The 24,899-nt window shown below is 43.7% G+C and overlaps 1 protein-coding gene across 1 annotated transcript in view; it reads right to left on the bottom strand.

The window, feature by feature from the left end:
* LOC135545104 (collagen alpha-1(XXVII) chain B-like) overlaps positions 1 to 24,899 on the bottom strand; it is a 144,044-nt gene that overhangs the window by 5,107 nt on the left and 114,038 nt on the right. The window contains exons 29-50 of the mRNA XM_064972744.1: positions 17,478 to 17,531; positions 16,372 to 16,416; positions 15,837 to 15,881; positions 14,959 to 15,012; positions 13,999 to 14,052; positions 13,782 to 13,835; positions 13,534 to 13,587; positions 13,385 to 13,438; positions 11,977 to 12,084; positions 11,619 to 11,672; positions 11,189 to 11,296; positions 11,051 to 11,104; positions 10,798 to 10,851; positions 9,762 to 9,818; positions 9,596 to 9,649; positions 9,394 to 9,447; positions 9,231 to 9,284; positions 8,986 to 9,039; positions 7,198 to 7,305; positions 6,097 to 6,204; positions 5,839 to 5,946; positions 5,553 to 5,606 (exon numbers count right to left, since the gene is read on the bottom strand). Coding sequence (XP_064828816.1) covers positions 5,553 to 5,606; positions 5,839 to 5,946; positions 6,097 to 6,204; positions 7,198 to 7,305; positions 8,986 to 9,039; positions 9,231 to 9,284; positions 9,394 to 9,447; positions 9,596 to 9,649; positions 9,762 to 9,818; positions 10,798 to 10,851; positions 11,051 to 11,104; positions 11,189 to 11,296; positions 11,619 to 11,672; positions 11,977 to 12,084; positions 13,385 to 13,438; positions 13,534 to 13,587; positions 13,782 to 13,835; positions 13,999 to 14,052; positions 14,959 to 15,012; positions 15,837 to 15,881; positions 16,372 to 16,416; positions 17,478 to 17,531 — 1,443 coding nt within the window. The remainder of the gene's footprint in view (positions 1 to 5,552; positions 5,607 to 5,838; positions 5,947 to 6,096; positions 6,205 to 7,197; positions 7,306 to 8,985; positions 9,040 to 9,230; positions 9,285 to 9,393; positions 9,448 to 9,595; positions 9,650 to 9,761; positions 9,819 to 10,797; positions 10,852 to 11,050; positions 11,105 to 11,188; positions 11,297 to 11,618; positions 11,673 to 11,976; positions 12,085 to 13,384; positions 13,439 to 13,533; positions 13,588 to 13,781; positions 13,836 to 13,998; positions 14,053 to 14,958; positions 15,013 to 15,836; positions 15,882 to 16,371; positions 16,417 to 17,477; positions 17,532 to 24,899) is intronic.

The following is a 24,899-nucleotide window of genomic DNA, read 5'->3' as shown; positions in this document are numbered from 1 at the left end:
GGTCACTCGTTATACAAGTCAATATTCAACGTCCATCCATGTCTGAGGATGTCAGGAGATGTGGAAACTGGCCACTAGAGGCAACAGTGAGCGATTTTACCTTCAAGCATGTTTTGATTTTGATAGGGTGTTGTGGACGGGGAAGCATCTGTCTTCCGATTCCAAAGGTTGCAAGTTCGAATCCAGCAATAAAAAGTTGTTTTTGATATTTTTGTTTTAAGCTTATCACAAACCTTAAGCCTTACCTTAACCATTCGGAGTTAATGCCTAAACTTAACCTACAACACTTCACTTTGGAACAACTTTGAAATTTGATGTTTGAGGAACATGGATTAACATCTAATTCTGACATGAGACTGAGAACTTGTTGGATACAAATACATGTGTTGACAAACATACATGTTGATAATGCACACTGAATGTGAAGTATGACGATATGGGCCAAATGAGTGGAAGGTTGCACCATATCAGTGTATCATCTGTTTAGCATCCTCTGTTGTGTGACTGTGCGTACACTGTATATCAAACTGAAACACTAGGAAAATCTCCAAGTGGAGCACTGGCAGTCATACAACACACTAAATTACTGCCTAAAAGTTCAGTAAAGCCTGCTAACGTCTCTGTTTTCTCAGCTGGCCAGCACCTGCAGAGCAACATCACTACAGAGTAGCAGAGTAACAAAAGTTATGGCATGTTAAGTGACGTTATGCGTGGGTGCGTTTAATTTATTGTGGACCGTTCTTCTGTCCAAATGCAGCAGTCTTTAATTCTGATTTATCCCTTTCAGGGCAAAAACAAAAAATGCTACCAAACCGTTTGAGGCTTTAAATTCCTCTCAAGCTCTCTAATAATCTCCAGCCAATCTCTGATTTACCACTGAAAATGGGTTATGCTTTTTGGCGTTGTTTTATCAGAACCATATTTTTGGCCAACTGAGAAGGAGAGGGTCCTTCACTAGAGGCATTTAACTATTTTAAATGTTTATGCAAGTATTATTTCAAGAGCAAGATGTGTTTGTTGTGTTTCATTCATTCACCATTGCAGGATTTTTTCTGGATCAAAAAAGGGCTTAGGTGGTGGGTGTCGCAGGGGGCGTGGTAGGAGGCGTGGCAATGAGCGTGGTCGGCTGTTGCGTGGCTACATTTGAAAGAATATTTTCTTGGTGCTGCAGAGAAAATGACGAAATTTTGACGCTAATTTCCTGCAATTTTACTAATTTCTTCCTGGAGCTGAGAATTTGTTTTGCAGTTTAAAAGCTAACTGCCTCCAACTCGACACATTCTGCCATGCAACTGAGAGAAAATGTTGCAGTTTTAAAGCTAATTTCTTGCGATTCAATATAATATGCCATGGCGTTGAGATAACATTTTACAGTTTTAAAGCTAGTTTCCTGCAATTCTATGCATTTTGCCATGTTATCCAGTTTTGCTGTGTTCTTTTGCTCAAACATAAAACAATTAATACTGCTAAATTAATTGTTTTTGGAATTTTCAATTCTCCCTCACTGTCTCCTTTTATTTTGGTGATTGTTAGTTGTCACTAGATTATATTGTAAAAATATATATACGTCCATTATCTTCTCTACATACTTTATATCTGGTTTTAGTTGTTTAAGTTTATACTTAAAACATTTTTCCATCATGAAAATTAATGAGAGAAAAAGAGAGAGAAAAAGAGAGAGAAAAAGAGAAAGAGAGAGCAGAAGAGAGAGTGAGAGAGAAAGAGAAGCGAAAGAGAGAGAGGGAAAGAGAACAACCACAATTAGTGAAAGAGAGAGAAGCTTCCATTAAAGAAAACCCTCTGAGTTCTATTAGATAGATACCTCTGAATCCACAATATGGCTATGGTCAATAATATCAAAGGCTGGACTGAAATCTAACAGTACAGTTCCCACACTCTTATTATTATCCATTTCTTTCAACCAATCAGTAATTTGTGACAGTGAATGCCCTTCTCTATAAATAAGCATGCTGAAAGTCTGTTAATAATTTGTTTACTGAGAAATAACATTGTATTTGATCAAACACATTTTTTTCCAACAATTTGCTAAGAACTGGCAGCAAGCGTATAGGTCTGCTGTTAGACCCAGTAAAGGCTGCTTTCCAACTCTTGGGTAGCGGAAATACTTTGGCTTCTCTCCAGGCCTGAGGACAAAGACTTTCCTCTAGGCTCAGATTAAAGATATGACAGATAGGAGTGGCTATAGAGTCGGCTGCCATCCTAAGTAGCTTTCCATCTAAGTTGTCAATGCCAGGAGGTTTGTCAAGATTGATTGATAACAATCATTTTCCCACCTCTCCCACACTAACTTTACAAAATTCCAACTTGCAATGCTTTTCTTTCATTATTTCCTTTTGTGTGCGTGAATATGATGGCTCACTGTTCGTTGTTGGTATTTCCTGGCCAAGTTAGCCCACTTTGCCAATAAAGTAATCATTAAAATAATTGGCAACATCAAATGGTTTTGTGATGAATAAGCCATCTGATTCAATGAAAGGTAGGGGTGTGAAGCAGAAAACCTGTCAGTATCTGGTGTGACCACCATTTGCCTCATGCACCACGACACATCTCCTTCGCATAGAGTTGATCAGGCTGTTGATTGTGGCCTGTGGAATGTTGTCCCTCTCCTCTTCAATGGCTACGTAAAGTTGCTGGATATTGGCGGGAACTGGAACACACTGTCGTACACGTCGATCCAGAGCATCCCAAATGTGCTCAATGGGTCTGGTGAGTAAGCAACCCATGGAAGAACCTTTGTGTACAGACCCTTACAACATGGTTTATCATGCTGAAAAATGGGACGATGGCGGTGGATGAATGGCATGGCAATGGGCCTCAGGATCTCGTCACGGTATTTCTACTGTAAATACATTTGTACACAACATTTGAGAGAAATAAGCTGTATGTGCGTATGGAACATTTCTGGGATCTTTATTTTAGTTAATGAAACATGGGACCAACAGTTTGCGTGTTACGTTTATATTTTTGTTGAGTATATAGAGAAAGAGAAGAGAAAGAAAGAGAGAGAACAACCACAATTAGTGAAAGAGAGAAGCTACATATATATAAGAATAATGGGCAAATGTTGCACAATCCAGGTGTGGAAAGCAATATATATATATATATATTGCTTTCCACACCTGGATTGTGCAACAGGTGTGGAAAGCAATATATATAGCAATATATATATATATATATATATATATATATATATATATATATATATATATATATATATATATATATATCCACACCTGGATTGTGCAACATTTGCCCATTATTCTTTTCAAAATTCTACAAGCTATGTCAAATTGGTTGTTGATCATTTTCAGGTCTTGCCATAGATTTTCAAGTAGATTTAAGTCAAAACTGTAACTCTGCCACTCAGGAACAGTGCTGTTGTGGTGACCGTATTACCGCCACATCTGCGGTCACAATCCATGAAGGCAGTCAAATTCCACATGACCATTTAGTCTCAGTAATTAGGAATCCAAAGTGCTGATGCTGCTGTTGGTTATTAGTAGCCTGCCAAACTTGCTAACAGCCTGGTACTCAGCACTCTGTTGTCCCTCTAATCACTCTGACATCAATTCAAATGTAATCAAAAATCTAATCAAAGACTTCATGAGAACCCATGAGCTCATGTATCGCAACATTTCTATAGGTTATACAATTGTGTGAGAAAACAGAGTGATGGCCTCTATTAAAAAGAGGTTCCCATCAGCTTTCTATAGGCTCGGCCTACTATATTTAGTTCTAAACCTTCCTAATATTAATCATATTGTTTATCTTTACAACAGGAGTATAGCCTACCTGGCTGGCATGAAAATGAACCGCGGGAAAAGTCTTTTTTTTTGCGACATTTTTGAATCACACCTCATGTAGCCTAGCCCATAGTCCTATATGTTTTGATAAGGTTTGTATCACAACTAAAGTGGCCAAATTAAGCACATTCATCTGCTTTACAAGGGCTGTAGAGCCTAACTGGCATACAGAAGCAGCACGTGAGTTTATAGCCTACTGCCGTGTGCGCATTGTTGCGCTTATAATGTGAAGAATTACTGCAGAAATGTATTAATATTTTAAGCTAAACGTTCTGAACTGTTGCGTAAGCCTCACTGCGTAAACCAGTTTTTTAATGCCAATGTTTGTATTAATTTGGGTTCTTTCGCATTCCACAACTGTCCTAGACTATGTTTGGAATATTTATTTTATCACACAGAATAAGTCAACTTTTGTACTATGGGAATAGTAGATTGACATAGGCTAATGCTTTTGCTGTTCGTTAGGCCTACTCATCTTGTTGGCTGATTTGCCCAAAATATAACGCTTCAGGACAAAAATGTCATTCCTTTGCCACATTTTTTGCAGTATTACTTTAGTGCCTTGTTGCAAGCAGGATGCATGTTTTGGAATATTTATATTCTGTACAGGCTTCCTTCTTTTTACTCTGTCAATTGGGTTATTATTGTAGAGTAACTACAATGTTGTTGATCCATCCTCAGTTTTCTCCTATCACAGTCATCAAAGTATGTTACTGTTTTAAAGTCACCATTGGCCTAATAGTAAAATCCCTGAGTGGTTTCCTTCCTCTCCGGCAACTGAGTTTGTAGTGACTGGGTGTATTGATACACCATCCAAAGTGTAATTAATAACTTTTGGGCTCCTGAGTGGTGAAGCCGTCTAAGGCACTGCATCTCAGTGCAAGAGGCATCACTACAGTTCCAAGCTGTATCACATCCGACCGTGATTGGGCGTCCCATAGGGCGGCGTATAATTGGCCCAGCGTAGTCCGGGTTTGGCCGGGGTAGGCCGCCATTGTAAATAAGAATTTGTTCTTAACTGACTTGCCTAGTTAAATAAAGGTTACATTTAAAAACAAATTATAATTATTGAAAACCTCCCTGGTCTTTGTGGTTGACTCTGTGTTTGAAATTCACTGCTCGACTGAGGGACCTTACGCATAATTGTATGTGTGGCGTACAGAGATGAGATAGTCATTCAAAAATCATGTTAAACACTATTATTGCACACAAAGTGAGTCCATGCAACTTATTATGTGATTTATTAAGCACATTTTTACTCCTGAACTTATTTAGGCTTTTCATAACAAAGGGGTTGAATACTTATTGACTCAAGACATTTTAGCTTTTAATTTGTAATTCATTTGTCAATTTAATCTATTTTAAATTCAAGTCAATGGGTGTGAATACTTTATGCTGGGACTGTAATTAGATTATTGCTCATGCCACAGCATAAAACAGGTGCGTTCAGAATGTTCTAGCGAGTCCATGTCTGAAAGGGGAGCTGTTGTTTTAGCACCTGATAAGCTGTTATTGTTTTATCTTGCACCCTTTGCACAATAAATCAAGTTGTATTCTCAGTGTACGTTTTAAGCCTTTAAGCGCACAAAGGTGACAGCCAGCCTTGTCACACCCACGTTTACGGATTTGGTCATTCTTGTGGGGGAAACTGTATAGATGATTAATGAATTGTTTCATTTGATCATGCGACTCAGGTGGGAGATGAAAACGGAGGGAAGTGTAGCATACCTTTGGTCCGAACATTCCGAGAACCCCTGGGTACCCTGATTCACCTGTGTCACCCTGAGGAGAGGAGAGAGATGGAAACATCTTCATCACCAGCATCATCACATATTCCAGTCATTACCATAAGTCTGTGTTCATTACTCATTACCAACCAAATAACCTTTGAGTTACAGATGCAAACGATGACAAACCGGTTTGGTGAACAAGAATTTTCAGTCAAGTGAGACTGAACAGGGCTACATAATGAGCAACTTCTTCTCTGACTCCGCACTATTGCTATGTTACTCACAGGCTGTCCTTTGGGCCCCTGGTGACCCTGTTTCCCTGGCAACCCCATTCCACCAATGTGGCCTCTTTTCCCTAAAGGTCCCGTTTGGCCTGGGAGACCCCTCTCACCCTGTGACACACGCACACATGAACAGAAACCAGTTTTAATGAATAACAAGCAAAGTGCATATTCCTTTTTCTCAACACCGTAAACAATGTCTAACATGATAAATATGATGGGTCTCTATAGTTCATTGGAACATGTTCACTTCTCTCTCACCTTCGATCCAAAGTGGCCCTGATCGCCTGGAAGCCCTGGCACGCCCGTTTTACCGTGGTTTCCAGCTTTGCCGATAATACCAAACTCTCCGTCATCCCCTTGCTCACCCTGAGGAGTGAACACACAGAGCGGACCCTGACTGAAGCCTTACAGAAAACATAACTTGAGCATTAAGATACATTGATATTTACGAGCACGTAGAGAGAACGTTCGCTAAGTCTTTTGTGTGACCATGCTTCGATATTGATAGGATTGAAAGAAAGGAGTGCTGCTCTCGGATCAGCTTTCTCCATTTAAATCTTACCATAACATTAGAACTATTCCACAATACTGACAACAAATCAGCTCCTAGAGAGATATTACCACCTATGGCTGCAAATAGGCTATTGAAGCAGCTTATTGTGTTTACCCAATAATAGTGCACTAAATCATTGCACACATGTTATCACACATCATGAAACACATTGAGGCAAGCCTTTTTTTGTGAGTACATACCGTGCATAATGGCAATATTGACTATAGTTGCTCTGCGAAACTCCATATTTTGGTGAGTACCTAATGTATTTTGATGTTATAACATCTGCAGAGTAGGTTAATGGGACTTTGAATTGAAGGATCCTGGGTGTCAGGATCTCCTCAAGCCCAGATACTGGTTCATTGTAGCCTATGTACTTATTAATGCAGTCATCTCGGTTTTAATTTGAAGCATCATTTTATCCTTCACTTGTTTGTAGCAATTGCAAATACTTTGTATTTTTAGTCAACTTCGTTCTGAAGTTATTCGCAGTCACAGTCAGACGGATAGCTTAAATATCTTGATTCTATATTCAGCGGAGATGTTTTGTGAACAAAGTGATGTGGAAGGGCAAAAAAGCATCTAACGATGCACTTTTGGCTGCACTATGAGTGTTCTGGATCACTTGTAAGATGTGCAACATTATTTAAAAGCCATTTTACCAAAGAAAGGCTCTGAGAAACACCTTGGCTACTAAAGATACATTCTAAGGTTCTAACGATGATCTTAATGCTAAAAAGGCTTTGGGAAATGAGGCCCTGGTCATTTCAGTCAGGGAGGAGTACACAGTTATTGTCTGTTCTTACCTTTACTCCTTTGTCTCCGTCTTTCCCAGGATGGCCGTCCATTCCAGGCTGGCCCTCAAGGCCTTCTCTGCCAACAACTCCCTTTGGGCCAGGATGACCCTCTGGACCCTAGGAAATACACAGAAATAAGCATATATACTGTATCATAACCTGCATTCTAGTACATAAGAAATCCCGCTATGCCCTCCGGCGAACCATCAAACAGGCAAAGCATTAATACAGGGCTAAGACTGAATCCTACTACAAAGGGAAACACAGCCATGAGCTGCCCAGTGACACAAGCCTACCAGACGAGCTAAATGACTTCTATGCGCGTTTTGAGGCAAGCAACACAGAAGCATGCTTGAGAGCACCAGCTGTTCCGGACAACTGTGTGATCACGCTCTCTGTAGCCGATGTGAGTAAGACATTTAAACAGGTCAACATTCACAAGGCCGCAAGGTCAGATGGATTACCAGGACGTGTACTCAGAGCATGCACTGACCAACTGGCAAGTGTCTTCACTGACATTTTCAACCTGTCCCTGACCGAGTCTGTAATACCAACACGTTTCAAGCAAACCACAATAGTCCCTGTGCCCAAGAACACCAAGGTAACCTGCCTAAATGACTACAGACACGTAGCACTCACATCTGTAGTCATGAAGTGCTTTGAAAGGCTGGTCATGGCTCACATCAACACCATTATCCCAGAAACCCTAGACCCACTCCAATTTTCATACCTCCCAAACAGATCCACAGATGATGCAATCTCTATTGCACTCCACTCTGCCCTTTCCCACCTGGACAAAAGGAACACTTATGTGAGAATGCTATTCATTGACTACAGCTCAGCATTCAATACCCTAGAGCCCTCCAAGCTCATCACTAAGTTAAGGACCCTGACTAAACACCTCCCTGTGCAACTGGATCCTGGACTTCCTGACGGCTGCCCCCAGGTGGTAAGGGTAGATAACAACACCACTGCCACACTGATCCTCAACATGGTGGACCCTCAGGGGTGTGTGCTCAGTCCCCTCTTGTACTCCCCGTTCACCTATGACTGCATGGTCAAGCACGACTCCAACACCATCATTAAGTTTGCCGACAACCGACAACGATGAGACAGCCTATAGGGAGGAGGTCAGACACCTGGCAGTGTGGTGCCAGGATAACAACCTCTCCCTCAACGTGATCAAGACAAAGGAGATGATCGTGGACTATAGGAAAAGGAGGACCGAGCACACCCCCCTTCTCAATGACGGGACTGTAGTGGAGCAGGTTGAGAGCTTCAAGTTCCTTGAGGCAACTGCTTGGCCTCTGACCGCAAGGCACTACAGGGGGTAGTGCGTACGGCCCAGTGCATCACTGGGGCCAAGCTTCCAGCCAATCAGTACCTCTATACCAGGCGGTATCAGAGGAAGGCCCTAAAAATTGCCAAAGACTCCAGCCACCCTAGTCATAGACTGTTCTTTCTGCTACCGCACGGCAAGCGGTACCGGAGTGCCAAGTCTAGTTCCAAAAGGCTTCTTAACAGCTTCTAACCCCAAGCCATAAGACTCTTGAACAGCTAACCAAATGACTACCCAGACTATTTTTTATTTATTTATTGTTTACTTCAGTTTATTTAGTAAATACTTTCGTAACACTTATTTATTTTCTTAAAACTGCTTTGATGGTTAAGGGCTTGTAAGTAAGCATTTCACTGTAAGGTTGTATTCGGCGCAGGTGACAATTACAATTTGATTTGATTCAATCAATTAAATTAGGTACACGTTGCATTGCTTTACAAACTAGGTGTCCCACTTACCAGTGGTCCTTTGGTCCCAGATTCACCTCGCTTCCCCCATTTGCCTTTCTGACCCTGGAGTAGATCAGAGTACACAACAGTCAACAACCAACTGTGACATGATGTCATCATACCATAGGTTAAAATCAATCACACTGTGTCTGGTTCAAACAGATGTCATGATGTGAAGTGAACAGGTGTTATGGTATACAATGACACTGGATACTACAGATATGTTGTTACTTGTCAAGGTCTGTTGTCCTTACTTGATCACCTTTGGATCCTTTTGGCCCCTGTATTCCCCTTGATCCAGGATGTCCCTACAATAGGAATGCATACATGATGAAAAGCTGGATACTGTATTTATGTGGATCCTGTCAGTGTATGTAATCACATATTAGCAAGTCATAAACATAACCATTGGCTCACAGGTAGTCCAGTTGCTCCAGCCTTGCCTCTTTCTCCATCCACTCCTGGCTGGCCCTGAGAAGTAGACGTGTGTTAACATTTCCCACGCATGAAGCAAGTTTATTCAAGTAAAGTAACTTTCTTACTAGATTGGTTATTACCCCTATTTTATACAGTATATCCTGGTCAATGAAAGAATAACGTCAAACGATGTCCCACTCACTAAGTATCCGGGGTCACCTGGTTCTCCTCGGACTCCCCTGTCTCCAGTAGGACCCTTGTTTCAGATGAGAAACATACACAATGAAGCATATAGATAATTAGCTACAGCAGCTAATAATCACCAAACACTGCTGTAGGCGGAGGGATACATGATGTGAGGAACTCACTCTGTCACCTTGTGGACCAGGAGGGCCTTCCACCTTACTGTCCTCCCCCTGTTCCCCCTGGAAAAAAAATCATACAGGAAAACACATGTAGTTTTTTATGCATTGTATGTATGATCATTGCTGCAAAACCAATTTGCCTCCAGGACAATACATTTAAACTTCAAACTTGAACTTGAGACTGTGTAAAGTGAAATTATGTGAAATTTAATCGGATTCCAAAACAATGGAGTATTCAAATAAATCGAGGGCTTTTGTTGACAGTAAACCGGGCAGGTTCCAATTAAATGGAATCAAGATTGCATTAAATGTTCCAGTGGACTTTATAGGGACTGATGAATGATGTGGGATGCTTGTAGTATTATATAGTGCATGTGTTGTGTATGTGCTTGGAGATATAGAAGAGGAAACAGGGGAGAAGGGATCCAAAACTTAACGATTTATGAGCAGTGGCACAATTTGGGTAAGCAAGGTTGTCAAATGTCATTATGAGTTTATCATTATCGGTAAACAGGAAACTGCTTAATATCGAAGTCCTATTTATCACAACTGAACCATGATTGATCTCCTGAATAATGATGACAAGGAGTATTCCAAAGCAGTTTGTGGCCAATGTCCCCTGAGTTAATGAGATGTGCCTTGGTGCATGCCATCAAACAATTATATTTGATCACTTCTTGCAGGATTATCAAACTATAACAGCAACACAGGCAGTGAGATCGACTCTCTCAGTGTATGCACACATGCAGCTATTACCAATGGGTAGGGCTAGGAGTTTTCCTGACCACCTGACCTGACCAGGAGAAACTCTGGAACCCTAAAGTTTTGTACCTTCCTAGTCAGGATAGACTAGCCATACCAATTTGTTATAACAGGATATGACATAATGTTGATTGACCATAGAACAGACAAACAAAATAACAGACAGTGTTGGGTCAGTCATCACTAAACCCAAACCGTCACAGGCCATGAGTCCAGGCCCATTTGGATAGTAGAATTTGAGAGCTATTACAAACAGACAGGACCGTGGGAAGTGTACCTTTTCACCTTTTGGTCCAGGAGGTCCCAGTGTGCCCTGTCGTCCTGTGTGGCCCTAAAATAACAGATGGTGTAAGTCATCACGGAGCACAACTCAATACCTCTGACATAGTTTGGGCAACCTATTGTGCAAAATATCACAGACGACAATGCTCTCTACTGATCAATCATCTTTAGTTTTTCTAGATTCTACAAAAATCTCAGTAATATTGAGTCAAAGACACCCAATTCAATGATATAAGGGTCATTCTTACCTCATATCCTGGCATGCCTGGTTCGCCTTGTTGGCCCATTCTACCCGGGGAACCCTGTGAATATCACATGATCGATCTTAGTGACCTACAACACTAAGAAACCTCCACATCAGTGTCAGATCTGTAGAAGAGCCTTACCACTGGTCCAATGGTTCCTCTCGATCCTTTCGGCCCGACAAATCCTGCCTCTCCTTGTTCACCAATTGGCCCAGTCTCTCCCAGGTGACCCATATGACCCTTGCTGCCCTGGAGAAGGGTTGCCAAAGAGCAGGCATACAATATTAGCAAGGTCACCTTTCTGTCATTAGGAAGTGGTGTGTGGATGGATGTACTATGTCAACTGTCCATTTTAAAACTGCCCATTGGCTGAGCACTTTAATCATAGTGTGGTGACTTGGAAGGCTATTGACCCTTATGTCTGTTGACCACAATTACAAGCAGTCATCAAACTTTCTTTACAAAACATGACTATGGTAAAACGACTAACAGGTTTCAGGGAATTAAATGAGAGTGTCAGGCGGAGGCCTATTAAATAACTGCAGGCATTGAGCTGACATACAGTACATACCTTCTCCCCTGGTTTTCCTCTTTCACCAAACTTGCCAGGTTTACCCTCCTGACCCTGGAAGACATGAGTCAAAAGACCATTACTTGAACTGCAATAAACATGTGACGAAGACGAGGCAATGGTTAGAACAATGTCATAAGCAGTTTGCTTTCTACACTTAAGAAAGTAAAACAATTGTTTGTTGGAGAGACAAAGAAGTGTTATGAATCCTACAGTATTTGGCATATAGTAGACTACATTGTTCATCCGACAACCAGTGAGTTAAGTCATCAGTCTGACTTACGTGAACCTGAGAGTTAAGTACAGGAAATGTAAGGTTACATTTCGGGATGTAATAATCCTACGTTTGGACACTCACCCTCAAGCCCACTAAGCCAGGAGGTCCAGGAGACCCTTCCTTTCCTTTCAGTCCGATCTCACCCCTCTCTCCTTTACCCCCCTCCGGTCCCATGTCACCCTTCTCGCCCTGAGCACAGAACCATAGGGAAGATGCACTCAGACGTGACCAGATACAATACTTCACTGGTGTAGATCTTGGTGGTAGTAACAAATATTCAAATAACTTTGAAGGCCGACGTGGAGAAGTGTTCCATGTGAACAGCAGTTGAATATGGTGCAGACGTGCATCTGTGAGTTTTAAGGCATAAGCCACTGCACTCATAGTAGAGTTGTCCTGCATCGTTTGACTGACAATTGGTAATATGTCGATTGTTGGAGAGAGGATGATGATGCGCGTGTGTGCGAGCAAGAGCTTCTGTATGTGTGTGTGTGTGCGTGCGTGTGTTCATGCACAACACAACACTTACTATCCAGCAGCTTGGCTCAGATGGATATGAAACCTCCTTGTGCTTCTCTGAATCACCACTGTATTTCTATCAGAACTCCTGACAGACGGAAGAGCTCAAAATAGGCCAGCTGCCTATTTATTTTCACTCAGTGTCAACAGCATACAGTACATATACAGTACTTGAGTCTGACTGAAAATAACTGTCATTCCAGCTAAGTGTACAGTACAGTTCATTATCTTCATATGAATATAGCTGTGATGATCTAATAAAGGTTTGAATCGCCTTCTCTTGTGTGAATGGCTGATTGAAATAGTGAAAGTTATCATAAAAAGACGCTCTTTCTGATTTACAAATCATTGGCTATCACACGACTGAATCCTATTTGGAGATACAAGGGTGCAACTCTAACTGGCAGGGCCTCCCGAGTGGCACAGTGGTCTAAGGCACTGCATCACAGTGGTAGCTGTGCGACTAGAGGTTCTGGGTTCGAGTCCAGGCTCTGTCGCAGCCGGCCACAGTGTTTCCTCCGACACATTGGTGCGTCTGGTTTCTGGGTTAAGTGGGCATTGTGTCAAGAAGCAGTGCGGCTTGGTTGTGTTTCGGAGGACGCACGGCTCTCGACCTTCTTCTTTCCCGGTCCGTACGAGAGTTGCAGCGATGAGACAAGACTGTAACTACCCATTGGGGAGAAAAAGGGGTGGCACCAAAATTGTCCACTGATGTCAAAGTTTATACAGGCAGCCCAATTCAGATCTTTTGCCAATTATTTGTATATCTGATAACTATCTGATTTCTTCCAGAATGTGTAAACAAAAAACCCCACATGGAATCTGGACTTTAGACTTCCGATTTATATCACCTTCTTCGGGTGGCTGTGAAAACACAGCCAAAGAGACAATGACTGTCAACTCTTGGCCGAGACTTTCAACTCAAGTTAGTCATTGTGATGGATCCTATTACCATAGTGTTATCTCTTACCTTAGGTCCATCTGGTCCACTCTGTCCAGCCTCCCCATCGATTCCCATCTCACCCTGAAGGAGAGGAGGGCTCAGTACAAGTTAATAAGGCCAATGTTACTACTAGAGGAATCACCAACATGGGTACAAGTGAACTTTGGGGTACCCACCCTCTGTCCGATGAGGCCCTGCTCTCCGAGGTTTCCCGCTGGTCCAAGGGCACCCTGTCACACAGATCAATAACACACTAAGCACATGGATTGTGTGGCCTATGGACATGCATACAGCAGATTGATATACAGACTCTTACTGGTTCGGTAAGTTATGGCATTGGAAGTGGGATGTTGAGTGACCCCTTGATAGAAGTGTTGTTGAATACATCAACTATTTTTCTGAGCAGTTGAGGATATTATCGTACCTTCTCTCCGGGTTCTCCTGGCAATCCCCACTCCCCAACCTTTCCAGGGGGACCCTGTCGTAGAAAAATCCCCATTGACAATCAAATTAGACAGATAGTGTTCAGGCTCCAATGACCAATGCCTTATGTGAATGGCACACTACACGGGCAATTACAATAACCTATAAAAGCCACAATACTACCGTTTGGCATGTTTATGGAGTGTGGTGAAACTTACCTTGAGGCCCATCTGTCCCAGGGGACCCATTGTTCCTGGTGGCCCAGTTGGTCCCTAGGATGATAAGACAGAGGCAGTGTAGTGATGATTGAACACACAAATACATAGGCCTATGCAGCCCTTATATCATAGTAACTACACTTGAATAACTAAGTACATTGCGGATAAAAAAAACTACACCGGAATAACTAAGTACATTGTAGATAATAAGCGAATGTAAGGGAACACAGCAAGGATAGAAATGTGAAACAGGCAGCAAGGATTATAACGCGAAAGAGGCAGCGAGGATACAAATGTGAAAAAGCCATTGAGGGTAAATCATGGAGTGGTGGTGATAAATGAATCTAGACTTGAGATCCAGATCAGCTCCTACTGCTAGAGACTTAGAACACAGAGCCAAAGCTTTTGTAGGCTATGTGGTGGAGAAAAAAACCCCAATGTTCACATAAAGCTGCCTCTCTGCCTCTGCAGGAAGCTCTGAGTAAATCATCTTATCTTACATTAATGCAGGATTAGGCTTCCCTGGGCTACTCAACCAGCAGATGCTGCACCATTTGAGGTATCGGAATGAAGACGTACTGTAGACGCACACCGAAGTTTACAACACATGGAGATGCAGATTTTTTGGGACATTTCCCCTAGTCACTTCCTCTCTAAGATGTTTGTTGGATCCAATAACCCCTGGTTTCAAGTAGAGGAGCAGTAGAAAGACACCCAAGGAAGGGTATTTGTATGGAGACAATACAGTAAACAAAGTTAGGGGAAGTAATGAAATCAAAGACAGCTTTCTGGCTTGAAGGTGAAATATAACGCTAACCTGATGTGGCATTAAGTGTTGAGCTCTATAGGAATTTAAACACAGGATATAACTCCCATATCCCTGGCTGGGCCAGAGACACTTAGGACTGACACGGATTTGGCAGATAAACCCTACAAATATTTAGACATAAAAGGACTTACCAGCTCTCCTGCTATTCCTTTGGCACCCGGAGGTCCTGAGAGTCCTTGGCGACCCTGAAATAATATAAACCCAGTTGTTATAAATGCAGATAGCATTTAACTAAGTTCACAGGAAGACAGACCATTTCCACTATACACATCTCACCCCTTTTTATCCCCAATTTCATGATATCCAATTGGTAGTTACCGTCGCTGCAACTCCCGTATGGACTCGGGAGAGACAAAGGTCGAGAGCCATGCGTCCTCCAAATCACTACCCTGCCAAGCCGCAATGCTTTTTGACACAATGCTCGCTTAACCCAGAACCAGCCACACCAATGTGTCAGAGGAAACACTGTTCAAATGGCAACCATGTCCTGTGCATGCACCCGGCCCGCCACAGGAGAGCACCCATCACGCTAGAGCATGATGGGACAAGGACATCCCGGCCAGCCAAACCCTCTCCTAACCCAAGATGACGGGTCGTGGCCGGCTGCGACACAGCCCAGGATTGAACCCGGATCTGTAGTGAAGGATCTTAGACCACTGCCCCACTTGGGAGGCCTATTCATACGCAGCTTTAATGTACTAAGTGCTACTCACAAGCCTCTCTTTTCCCATAGCTAATGTTTGTCCAAAGACCCATAGCAACTCTCAACTTCATATTCTTTATATATTTTTCCCCATATTCTTTATATATTTTACCCCATATTTTACCAGGTAAGTTGACTGAGAAAACATTTACAGCAACGACATGGAGAATAGTTATACAACTGCATGCCCTACATGCTACACACAAGCCTCTCTTTTTCCATTGCTAATGGTTGCCCCTCTAAACTGTGTCCACCCTAAAGGCATGATTAACCTAAAAGAGTACTCTGTTAGCCCCAGTCACTTACTGGAAATCCTTTAGGTCCAGCTTCCCCAGGCTCCCCAATATTTCCCTGGAGCAAAATAACATGGAGAGAAATAAGGGTTGAAATTAATATCAAGCACATAATATGGTCATTAAGCGGAAACATTATGGTTGTTCCGAAGACACATTTATCCAAGGTGACGCACGGTTAACATTCAATTCATGTATTTAGTATGTGTGAATGTCCCATACAAGAATTAAACCCACAACCTTAGCGTTGTAACTTTAAAGCATCACACTCTAACTAAATGAGCCATTGGGCCATTGGAACCTCTAATGAAAATGTGTTAACAAGTTGAACATGATATGAATGGGCACTCATAGTCCTACACTATTCATTACCAGCCAGGAAATGATGTGAACACTAAATAAGGGGTAAAGCGTGCAAAGTCAACATGCAAAGTAAGGTAGGAAAGACTATACCCAAAAGCCCATGAGTTGGACATAGCCATGAGTAGGAGGGTATGAGCAAAAACTGTTCTTAAAAACATAGGGATCTTGAAATTGCCTGTACGTACCATCTCCCCTGGGAAGCCAAATTTTCCTGGTGGACCATCAGGACCCTGTAAGAAAACACGTGTCAATCTCACTTACAGCTTCACACACTTTACACATAAGAGCTCTTGTCCTAGATTCCCCCCTTGAGTAAAAAGTGTCCTTCAGATGTTGAAAATGATCTAACTATTTAAAAACTACTGAAAAACTCTTATATGGGCATATTTAAGTGTCAATTTAAGACCTAAACCAATGCCGCATTGCAGTCCATTGCCACGTGAAGTAGGGGTGCTGAGGGTACTGCAGCACTCCCTGATAAATTTAAATAATTTTGCCAAATTATACTGTATAATTACTCCTGTCTGAACTGAATTTGGGCAGCATGCATGCATTGAAAATGGCTGCCAGTCCTGACTTGAATGGGCACTTTCGTTCTATGGATTCTTTCTATGCATTCTATTTCTCTTCGCACTTTCAGTGAATAGCAATAGGCCTTTCACAAATTTCTAAATACAATTTTGGTAGAGCAAATGCCTACTGCTGAAAAGAGAATACGAATCTGTCAGTCGAAGCTACCATTTTTTTCACAACTCACTGATTTTGATAGTAGCTCAGGCCCATCTTGAGACGATCACCAGTCAAAAGCCTAGGCTACGCATATTCATGCTATCTTCATCATTGGGTGAGTCAGTGCCCCTGGAAAGTTGATTTAGTAGCCTATAATATACAGTATATTTTCTTCTAATATTGTACAATCTGTGTCTCCCTTTTTTTCTTTAGCCCGGGCCAGGTCAAGACCAGTTCATTTGTATTGATCTGTTTGACAGTGTTAGAGTAGCCACTCATTTCAGTCATTTGTGTAGTATAAAAAAATATTCTGATGTCTTTTGTCACGTAGGCCTAAACGACACAGAATTGCATGATATGCGTTTTTTAAGGCTCCCCCAACTCAAAACATCTTCCCGCGGCTGTGGCATTATACATGTTTTCCATTGGCTGTGGCTAGTGTGTTCCGTAAAGGTCGTAGCATACAGTAACTGAGTCAAGTCAGATGAAGTGGAGCTATGGAGCAGAAATACTGTATTAATAGTGTAGACTTTGACATATGAGCTTTGAACTTCATCCTCACCTTTCCGCCAACTGACCCCTTCTCCCCAGCTGGACCATCAGGACCCCTCGGACCCTGTAGGAGAGAGGGGGGAGCGAGAAACGAGAAAGAAAGAGAGACAGAAAGAGAGAGATTAATTGATGAAATATGAAGTATTCTCTTCACCATGAAGGGCACTTCAGTCAGAAAGGCTTTAACACACGTCTCAATGTTCACACTTAAATGTTCCCATCCTAATGACAGTGTTCATTTGGGAAATTGCTTAAAAACACAAATCCGTGGTTACTGAGAAGAAAGAGGTATTATTGGAGACAGAGGGAGATGTGACTGTGGTTGGTTCAGTAAACGCTCGTGGTTTTCCCTATACAATGCACACTGATGTCTATGTTCTTTTTTCCAAGACCAGCTATTGTATGACCATGGTATTCAACTGAACATTCGGAACAGTGTCACACAGGGAACACATGACCTTTACAAGACTAGAGTCTTACTGCTGACTAATCATGGCCTGTCATGACCTTTCCATCTGACTGCTGACTAATCCTGTCACGACCTTTCCATCTGACCCTACCAATTAGATGTGAATGCCTATACGGCTCCATACTAGGATCACTGTGGAAAAAATGTAGTCATATAATTGAATGGTTTCACAAATTCCTATTCATTTTGATTTTAAGAAATTCTATCCATGTGCTTCAGGCATCTAGCATGAGTACATAGGAGATTAGATACTATTCTGAAACTTGGAAAAGTTGATAGATGGATAGCCACAGGGGAAATAGGAGGTCTGGGTGCCATATCCAACAGTGAATTGGGCTCAGAGTAGATAGTACTGCTAGGACAGCCCTGATATCCCCAAAGACATTTCAGTGATCTTGGGAGTTTCAGCAGTCCAGTACTGATGAGGGTACTGTACTGCATGGCACAGGAACATACAAGAATGTAAATACAGTCATACAGTTTGCTGAGTTCTCCCATCTGTCTCTCTCTCTCTTTCCTCTCCTGGAGGACCTGAGCACTAGGACCATGCCTCAGGACTACCTGGCCTGACAACTCCTGGCTGTCCCCGTCCCCAATCCACCTTTGTGCTGCTGATCCAGTTTCTGTGGTTCTGCCTGCGGCTATGGAATCCTAACCTTTTCACCGGTCGTGCTACCTTTTCCCGGACATGCTGTTTCGACCCCCTCTTCTCTCTCTTTACCACACCTGCTGTCTTGACCTCTGAATGCTTGGCTATGAAAAGCAAACTGACATTTACTCCTGATGTGCTGACCTGTTACACCCTCCATAACCACTGTGATTATTATTTGACCCTGCTGGTCATCCATGAACGTTTGCACATCTTGAAGAACGATCTAGACTTATTGGCCATGTACTCTTATAATCTTCAGCCAGCACAGCCAGAAGAGGACTCACCTGGTTCCTCTTCAGGTTTCTTTCTAGGTTCCAGCCTTTCTAGGATGTTTTTCCTAGCCACCGTGCTTCTACATCTGCATTGCTTGCTCTCTGGGTTTATAGGCTTGGTTTCTGTATAAGCACTTTGTGACAACTGCTAATATAAAAAGGGCTTTATAAATACATTTGATTGATGGGAAATGGCCGGTCCTGTTTCTTTTGGAGCAGAGATGACGGACGATTCTTCCCTCACGACACTGATCCATTCTCTCCACTAACAGGGAATGACATGATTCGTTCTGCATCATATCTAGTCAACCAGACCATGTGTTACTGCTGTGTCCCTCGTTCATTTTCATCTCTGTGAATGCTACGGCTCTTGGTCTTAGAGACTGGGTGTACGGTTGAGGTCAATGATTCAAGGTGGCCAACATGTGCTTGGTAATTGCGCACAGAGGATTCAACGAAATGCATCCCTTGAGGATTGAAGAGTCATGAAGATAACTCACACCAGAGGGGGTTAGAGTCCACGACAGAGCTGAATGTATAACCTCCTTGTTCCTCTCTAACCTAATTCAAAGCCTCACTGGCTTCGTCTGTCCAACCTCAACATACGCAGCAAACACACAATTAACAAAGGAGGACTTGGAATGATGCTATTGAGTAAACAGTGCTATCTGTTGTTGGAGAAGTGCTCTTACTATCCTTCTCTCAGACATAAACGGTATGTCTCATCTCTCTCCCCAGTGCCGCTGTGGTATTATCTGGTAGGGTCTGAGTCAGGGCAAATCTTTGTTTGTGGTACTTCCCTGCCCTATATAAGATATGATTGTTTCACTTCGTTCATTCTCAGACACATACTGAATCTATCATCTCTCTCCCCAGGCTGTTGTGGTACTGGCTTCTGGAGTCATTGCAGATCTTTGTTGGTGGTGCTTTGCTGATCTAAAGGATATCACTGTCTGGCAGGGTTTGGGTAAATCTGTATTGGAGGTACTTTATGAATACGGATTTGTGAATACTGATATACTGTAAGAAGATTGTTTCACCACTAAAGAATCTCTGCCCCTTTTCCGTCGCTTAATGTGCCACATCTGAGTTTAATTGCATTGATCTTCTATGGTTCATTTTTATAGACCTTTTTTATAATTAACGGCTATTATAGGTTAAGTATTCAATCTGTGATTGCTTCGAATATTAAACAAGTTATGCAAAATGATTAAACAATATCCCCAAATGATACCACTTATGCATATTAGAGAGATCAGTCACACAGTTGAGCAGTCCTACAGTGCAATAAATGGTAACCCTTTATCCAGGCACTATGCTGTAGTATATTGTACTTTGTTGTTGTCACGCCCTGGGCGAAGTATTTTGTGTTTGTCTTCATTTATTTCGTCAGGCCAGGGTGTGGCATGGGTTTTTGTATGTGGTGTGTTTTGTATTGGGATTGTAGCTTAGTGGGGTGTTCTAGATAAGTCTATGACTGTCTGAAGTGGTTCTCAATCAGAGGCAGGTGTTTATCGTTGTCTCTGATTGGGAACCATATTTAGGCAGCCATATTCTTTGAGTGTTTCGTGGGTGATTGTCCTTAGTGTCCTTTTGTTCCTGTCTCTGTGTTTGTTGTCACCAGATAGGCTGTTTAGGTTTTCACGTTACGTTTGTTGTTTTGTATTGTTGGTGTTTATTTGTTCATTAAACATGTATGAAAATTACTGCGCATTTTGGTCCGCTTGTCAGAGGTCTGTAACAGAATCACCCACCACAACAGGACCAAGCGGCGTGCCAACAGGCAGGAGCCGCAGGAGAAGCAACAGAGGCAGCAGGAGCAACAAAATGAGGAATGGACATGGGAGGATGGCAAGGGTTGCTACACATGGGAGGAAATACTGGCTGGAAGAGATCGCCTCCCATGGGAACAGGTGGAGGCACTTAGGAGAGTAGAGGCAGCCGGAGAGGAGCCGGCGTTATGAGGGAACACGGTTGGCAAGGAAACCCGGGAGTCAACCCCAAAAATTTCTTGGGGGTGGCTCACAGGGAGTATGGTGACGCTAGGTAGGAGTCAACTTCCTGTGGTTACCGGGGGCTAGAGGACCGGGCAGGCACCGTGTTAGACGGTGTCTCCAGTGCAGTCATAGCCCGGTGCGGTATATTCCAGCTCCGCGTATCGGTCGGGCTAGATTGAGCCAGCCAAATACCATGAAGCCGGCTCTACGCATCTGGTCCCCAGTGCGTCTCCTTGGGCCGGCTTACTTGGCACCAGCCTTGCGCATCGCCTACATAGCCCAGTGTGGGCTATTCCACCTCGCCGCACTAGCAGAGCGACCGGGAGTATTCAACCAGGTAAAGTTGGGCAGGCTCGGTGCTCAAGAGCTCCAGTGCGCCTGCACGGTCCGGTCTACCCTGTACCACCTCCACACACCAGCCCTCCGGTGGCAGCTCCCCGCACCAGGCTTCCTGTGCATGTCCTCGGCCCAGTGCCACCAGTGCCAGCACCACGCATCAGGCCTACAGTGCGCCTCGCCTCTCCAGCGCTGCCCGAGCCTGCCTCCTCTCCTGCGCTGCCGGAGTCTCCCACCTGTTTAGCGCTGTCAGAGCTGCCAGCCTGCATGGAGCAGCCAGAGCTGCCAGTCTGCATGGAGCAGCCAGAGCTCCGCTGCATGGAGTCAGAGCTGCCAGTATGCAGAGGAGCTCAGTCCAGAGCTGCCGGTCTGCAAGCAGCTGCCAGTCTGCAAGGAGCTGCCAGAGTTGTCAGTCTGCATGGAGCTGCCCGAGCTGCCAGTCTGCAAGAAGACGCCAGAGCTGCCAGTCTGCAAGAAGCCGCCAGTCTGCATGGAGCAGCCAGAGCCACCAGTCAGCATGGAGCAGCCAGAGCCGCCAGTCAGCATGGAGCAGCCAGAGCCGCCAGTCAGCATGGAGCAGCCAGAGCTGCCAGTCAACATGGAGCAGCCAGATCCATCAGTCTGCCAGGATCCGCCAGTCAGCCAGACTCTTCCAGATCCGCCAGTCTGCCAGGATCCGCCAGTCAGCCAGACTCTTCCAGATCCACCAGTCAGCCAGACTCTTCCAGATCCGCCAGTCAGCCAGGATCTGCCAGAACCGCCAGCCAGCCAGACTCTTCCAGATCTGCCAGTCAGCCAGACTCTTCCAGATCCGCCAGTCAACCAGACTCTTCCAGATCCGCCAGTCAGCCAGACTCTTCCAGATCCGCCAGTCAGCTCTCAGCCAAGATCTGCCGCCAGCCAGCCAGGATCTGCCAGATCCAACTACCTGCCTGAGCTTCCTCTCAGTACTGAGCTTCCTCTCAGTACTGCGCTTCCTCTCAGTGCTGAGCTTCCTCTCAATGCCGAGCTACCCCTCAGTCCCGAGCTACCCCTCAGTCCCGAGCTGCCTCAGTCCCGAGCTGTCCCTCAGTCCCGAGCTGTCCCTCAGTCCCGAGCTGTCCCTCAGTCCCGAGCTGTCCCACAGTCCCGAGCTGTCCCTCAGTCCCGAGCTGCCCCTCAGTCCCGAGCTGCCCCTCAGTCCAGTGGGGTTCTGGGTGAGGACTACTAGGCCATGGTCGGCGGCGAGGGTGGATTATCCAAGGACGCGAGGAGGAGGGACTAAGACATTGATAGAGTGTGGTCCACGTCCCATTCCGGAGCCGCCACCATGAACAGACGCCCACCCGGACCCTCCCCTATGGTTTTTGGTGTGCGTCCGGAAGTCCGCACCTTGGGGGGGGGGGGGTTGGTTGGTTCTGTCACGCCCTGGTCGAAGTATTTTGTGTTTGTCTTCATTTATTTCATCAGGCCAGGGTGTGGCATGGGTTTTTGTATGTGGTGTGTTTTGTATTGGGATTGTAGCTTAGTGGGGTGTTCTAGATAAGTCTATGGCTGTCTGAAGTGGTTCTCAATCAGAGGCAAGTGTTTATCGTTGTCTCTGATTGGGAACCATATTTAGGCAGCCATATTCTTTGAGTGTTTCGTGGGTGATTGTCCTTAGTGTCCTTTTGTTCCTGTCTCTGTGTTTGTTGTCACCAGATGTTTAGGTTTTCACGTTACGTTTGTTGTTTTGTATTGTTCGTGTTTATTCGTTCATTAAACATGTATGAAAATTACCACGCCGCATTTTGGTCCGATCCTTGCTTTACACCTCTTCGTCAGAGGAGGAGTTAGAAGAAAACCGTAAAAGTTGTACTATATTGGTTCTCTCACACTAGCATATCTACAGTATAATGTTTAATGAATGTTGTGTCCAGCTTTCCATCTAAATCAGTGGTTGCTAACTGGCTGATCACAATTCTTGGTGGCAGGTGCACTTGATTCAGAAGCCCTGCGCACCGGGTAAGCAAATTGTACCCATTTTGAACAATTTAAATTTGTCTGAAAATACAAACTCCTCCTGCCTGGTGGACCGGGAGTTCTGTGGCTATATCGTGGGTGCTTACTGCGCTGGTCAATTGGATAACTCACATCGCCGTGCTTACAGAGCTTCCAGGACCACGGCCACAGATAAGTTTGATGCTAGCCTACGTAAGATTTGATAACTTTTAAAACCATGACCACGGAGAGAGACTGTCAAACAATACAGCAAAGAGCTGCTGTTTTTATGAGTAAGTTCATGTTAAAGTTTTTATTCAGCACTTTTAACACTGTTTTTATTCAACACTATTCCAAAACATAAAACAATCATGCTGCAGCTGCAATTAATTAGTAGCCAAGTGTATCAATAAGCCTGCATTTGTATTATTATCAGCAGCTCGTCGTGTCTATTTTAATATTGAGGAATACTTCACTTTCTCTGGTCATAGGAACAACATGAATTTGCGCATGAGGCAGATTCGGTGCAACTCGAGTTTCGCCATTAGGTGAAAGACGATGTCCCATCTCTCTGGTCAGTATCACCAGAGGAAAGGAAGGAGAGAGCAGGGACCTTGAGAGGCAGACCCTCTGCTGCTCTCTCCCTCTGCTGAGACTAATGCCGTGTTCAAAACAACTGGGAACTCAGAACTATCCGACTTCAGTGCGTTCAAGACATCTGAGTACTCGGAAATAACAGGATTAGACTGGAAAAAATCGTTTTGAGCTCCAAGTCGTAATTCCAAGTCGGAAACTCTGGCATCTTTCTAGAACTCCAACTTTCCAACCTGAAGATTACGGACATCATGATTTGACCTTATGTTATGTTCAGAGTTCCCAGTTGTCTTGAAAACACCATCACCATTAGATGCAGATACCATCAGTCCAGTAAAATAAAAAAAGCTAATTATTTCAATTTAAGCTCTGCAGTGCCTCGCAAGTTCTACATCAACTGATCTATTTTGTTATCAAAGCTTGAGCCTTTAACACAAACTCCTGGGATGGCCAGCTGAGTATCATCTGCATATAAATTGATGGGAGAGGTTCCTATTGCCTGAGCATTGTTATTGATGTAAATTCAGAAGAGCATAGGGCCAGGGATTGAGCCTTAGGGTACTCCCTTGGTGGCAAGCAGGGGCTGAGACAGCAGAATTCTTTACTTTATACACTGCACTTTTTGAGAGAGGTAGTTAGCAAACCAAAGACCCCTCAGAGACACCAATACTCCTGAGCCAGCCCACAAGAACAGAATTGTCTACCGTATCAAAAGCCTTGGTCAAGTCAATACAAATAGCAGCACAACATTGCTAGAATCAAGGGCAATGGTGACATCATTGAGGATTTTTAAGGTTGCAGTGACACATCCATAACCTGAGTGGAAACCAGATTGCATACCAGAGAGAATACTATAGACATCAAGAAAGCCAGTCAGTTGATTTCCAACACATTTGATAAACAGGGAAAAATAGAAATAGGCCTATAACAGTTATAACAGTTAGGACCAGCTTGATCTCCCCCTTTAATAAAGGATGACCTGTGGCTGCCTTCCAAGCAATGGGAACCTCCCCAGAAAGAAGAGACAGGTTAAAGAGTTTGAAGATAGGCTTGGCGATGATAGGGGAAGTCACCTTGAAGAAAGGGTCTAAACCATCTGACCCAGATGTTTTTTGGGGGTCAAGTTTCAGGAGCTCCTTTGGTACCTCAGACT

This window comes from Oncorhynchus masou, chromosome 1 (assembly GCF_036934945.1).
Source record: "Oncorhynchus masou masou isolate Uvic2021 chromosome 1, UVic_Omas_1.1, whole genome shotgun sequence".
Lineage (NCBI taxonomy): Eukaryota > Metazoa > Chordata > Actinopteri > Salmoniformes > Salmonidae > Oncorhynchus > Oncorhynchus masou.
This window is presented reverse-complemented; position numbering and strand designations above follow the sequence as displayed.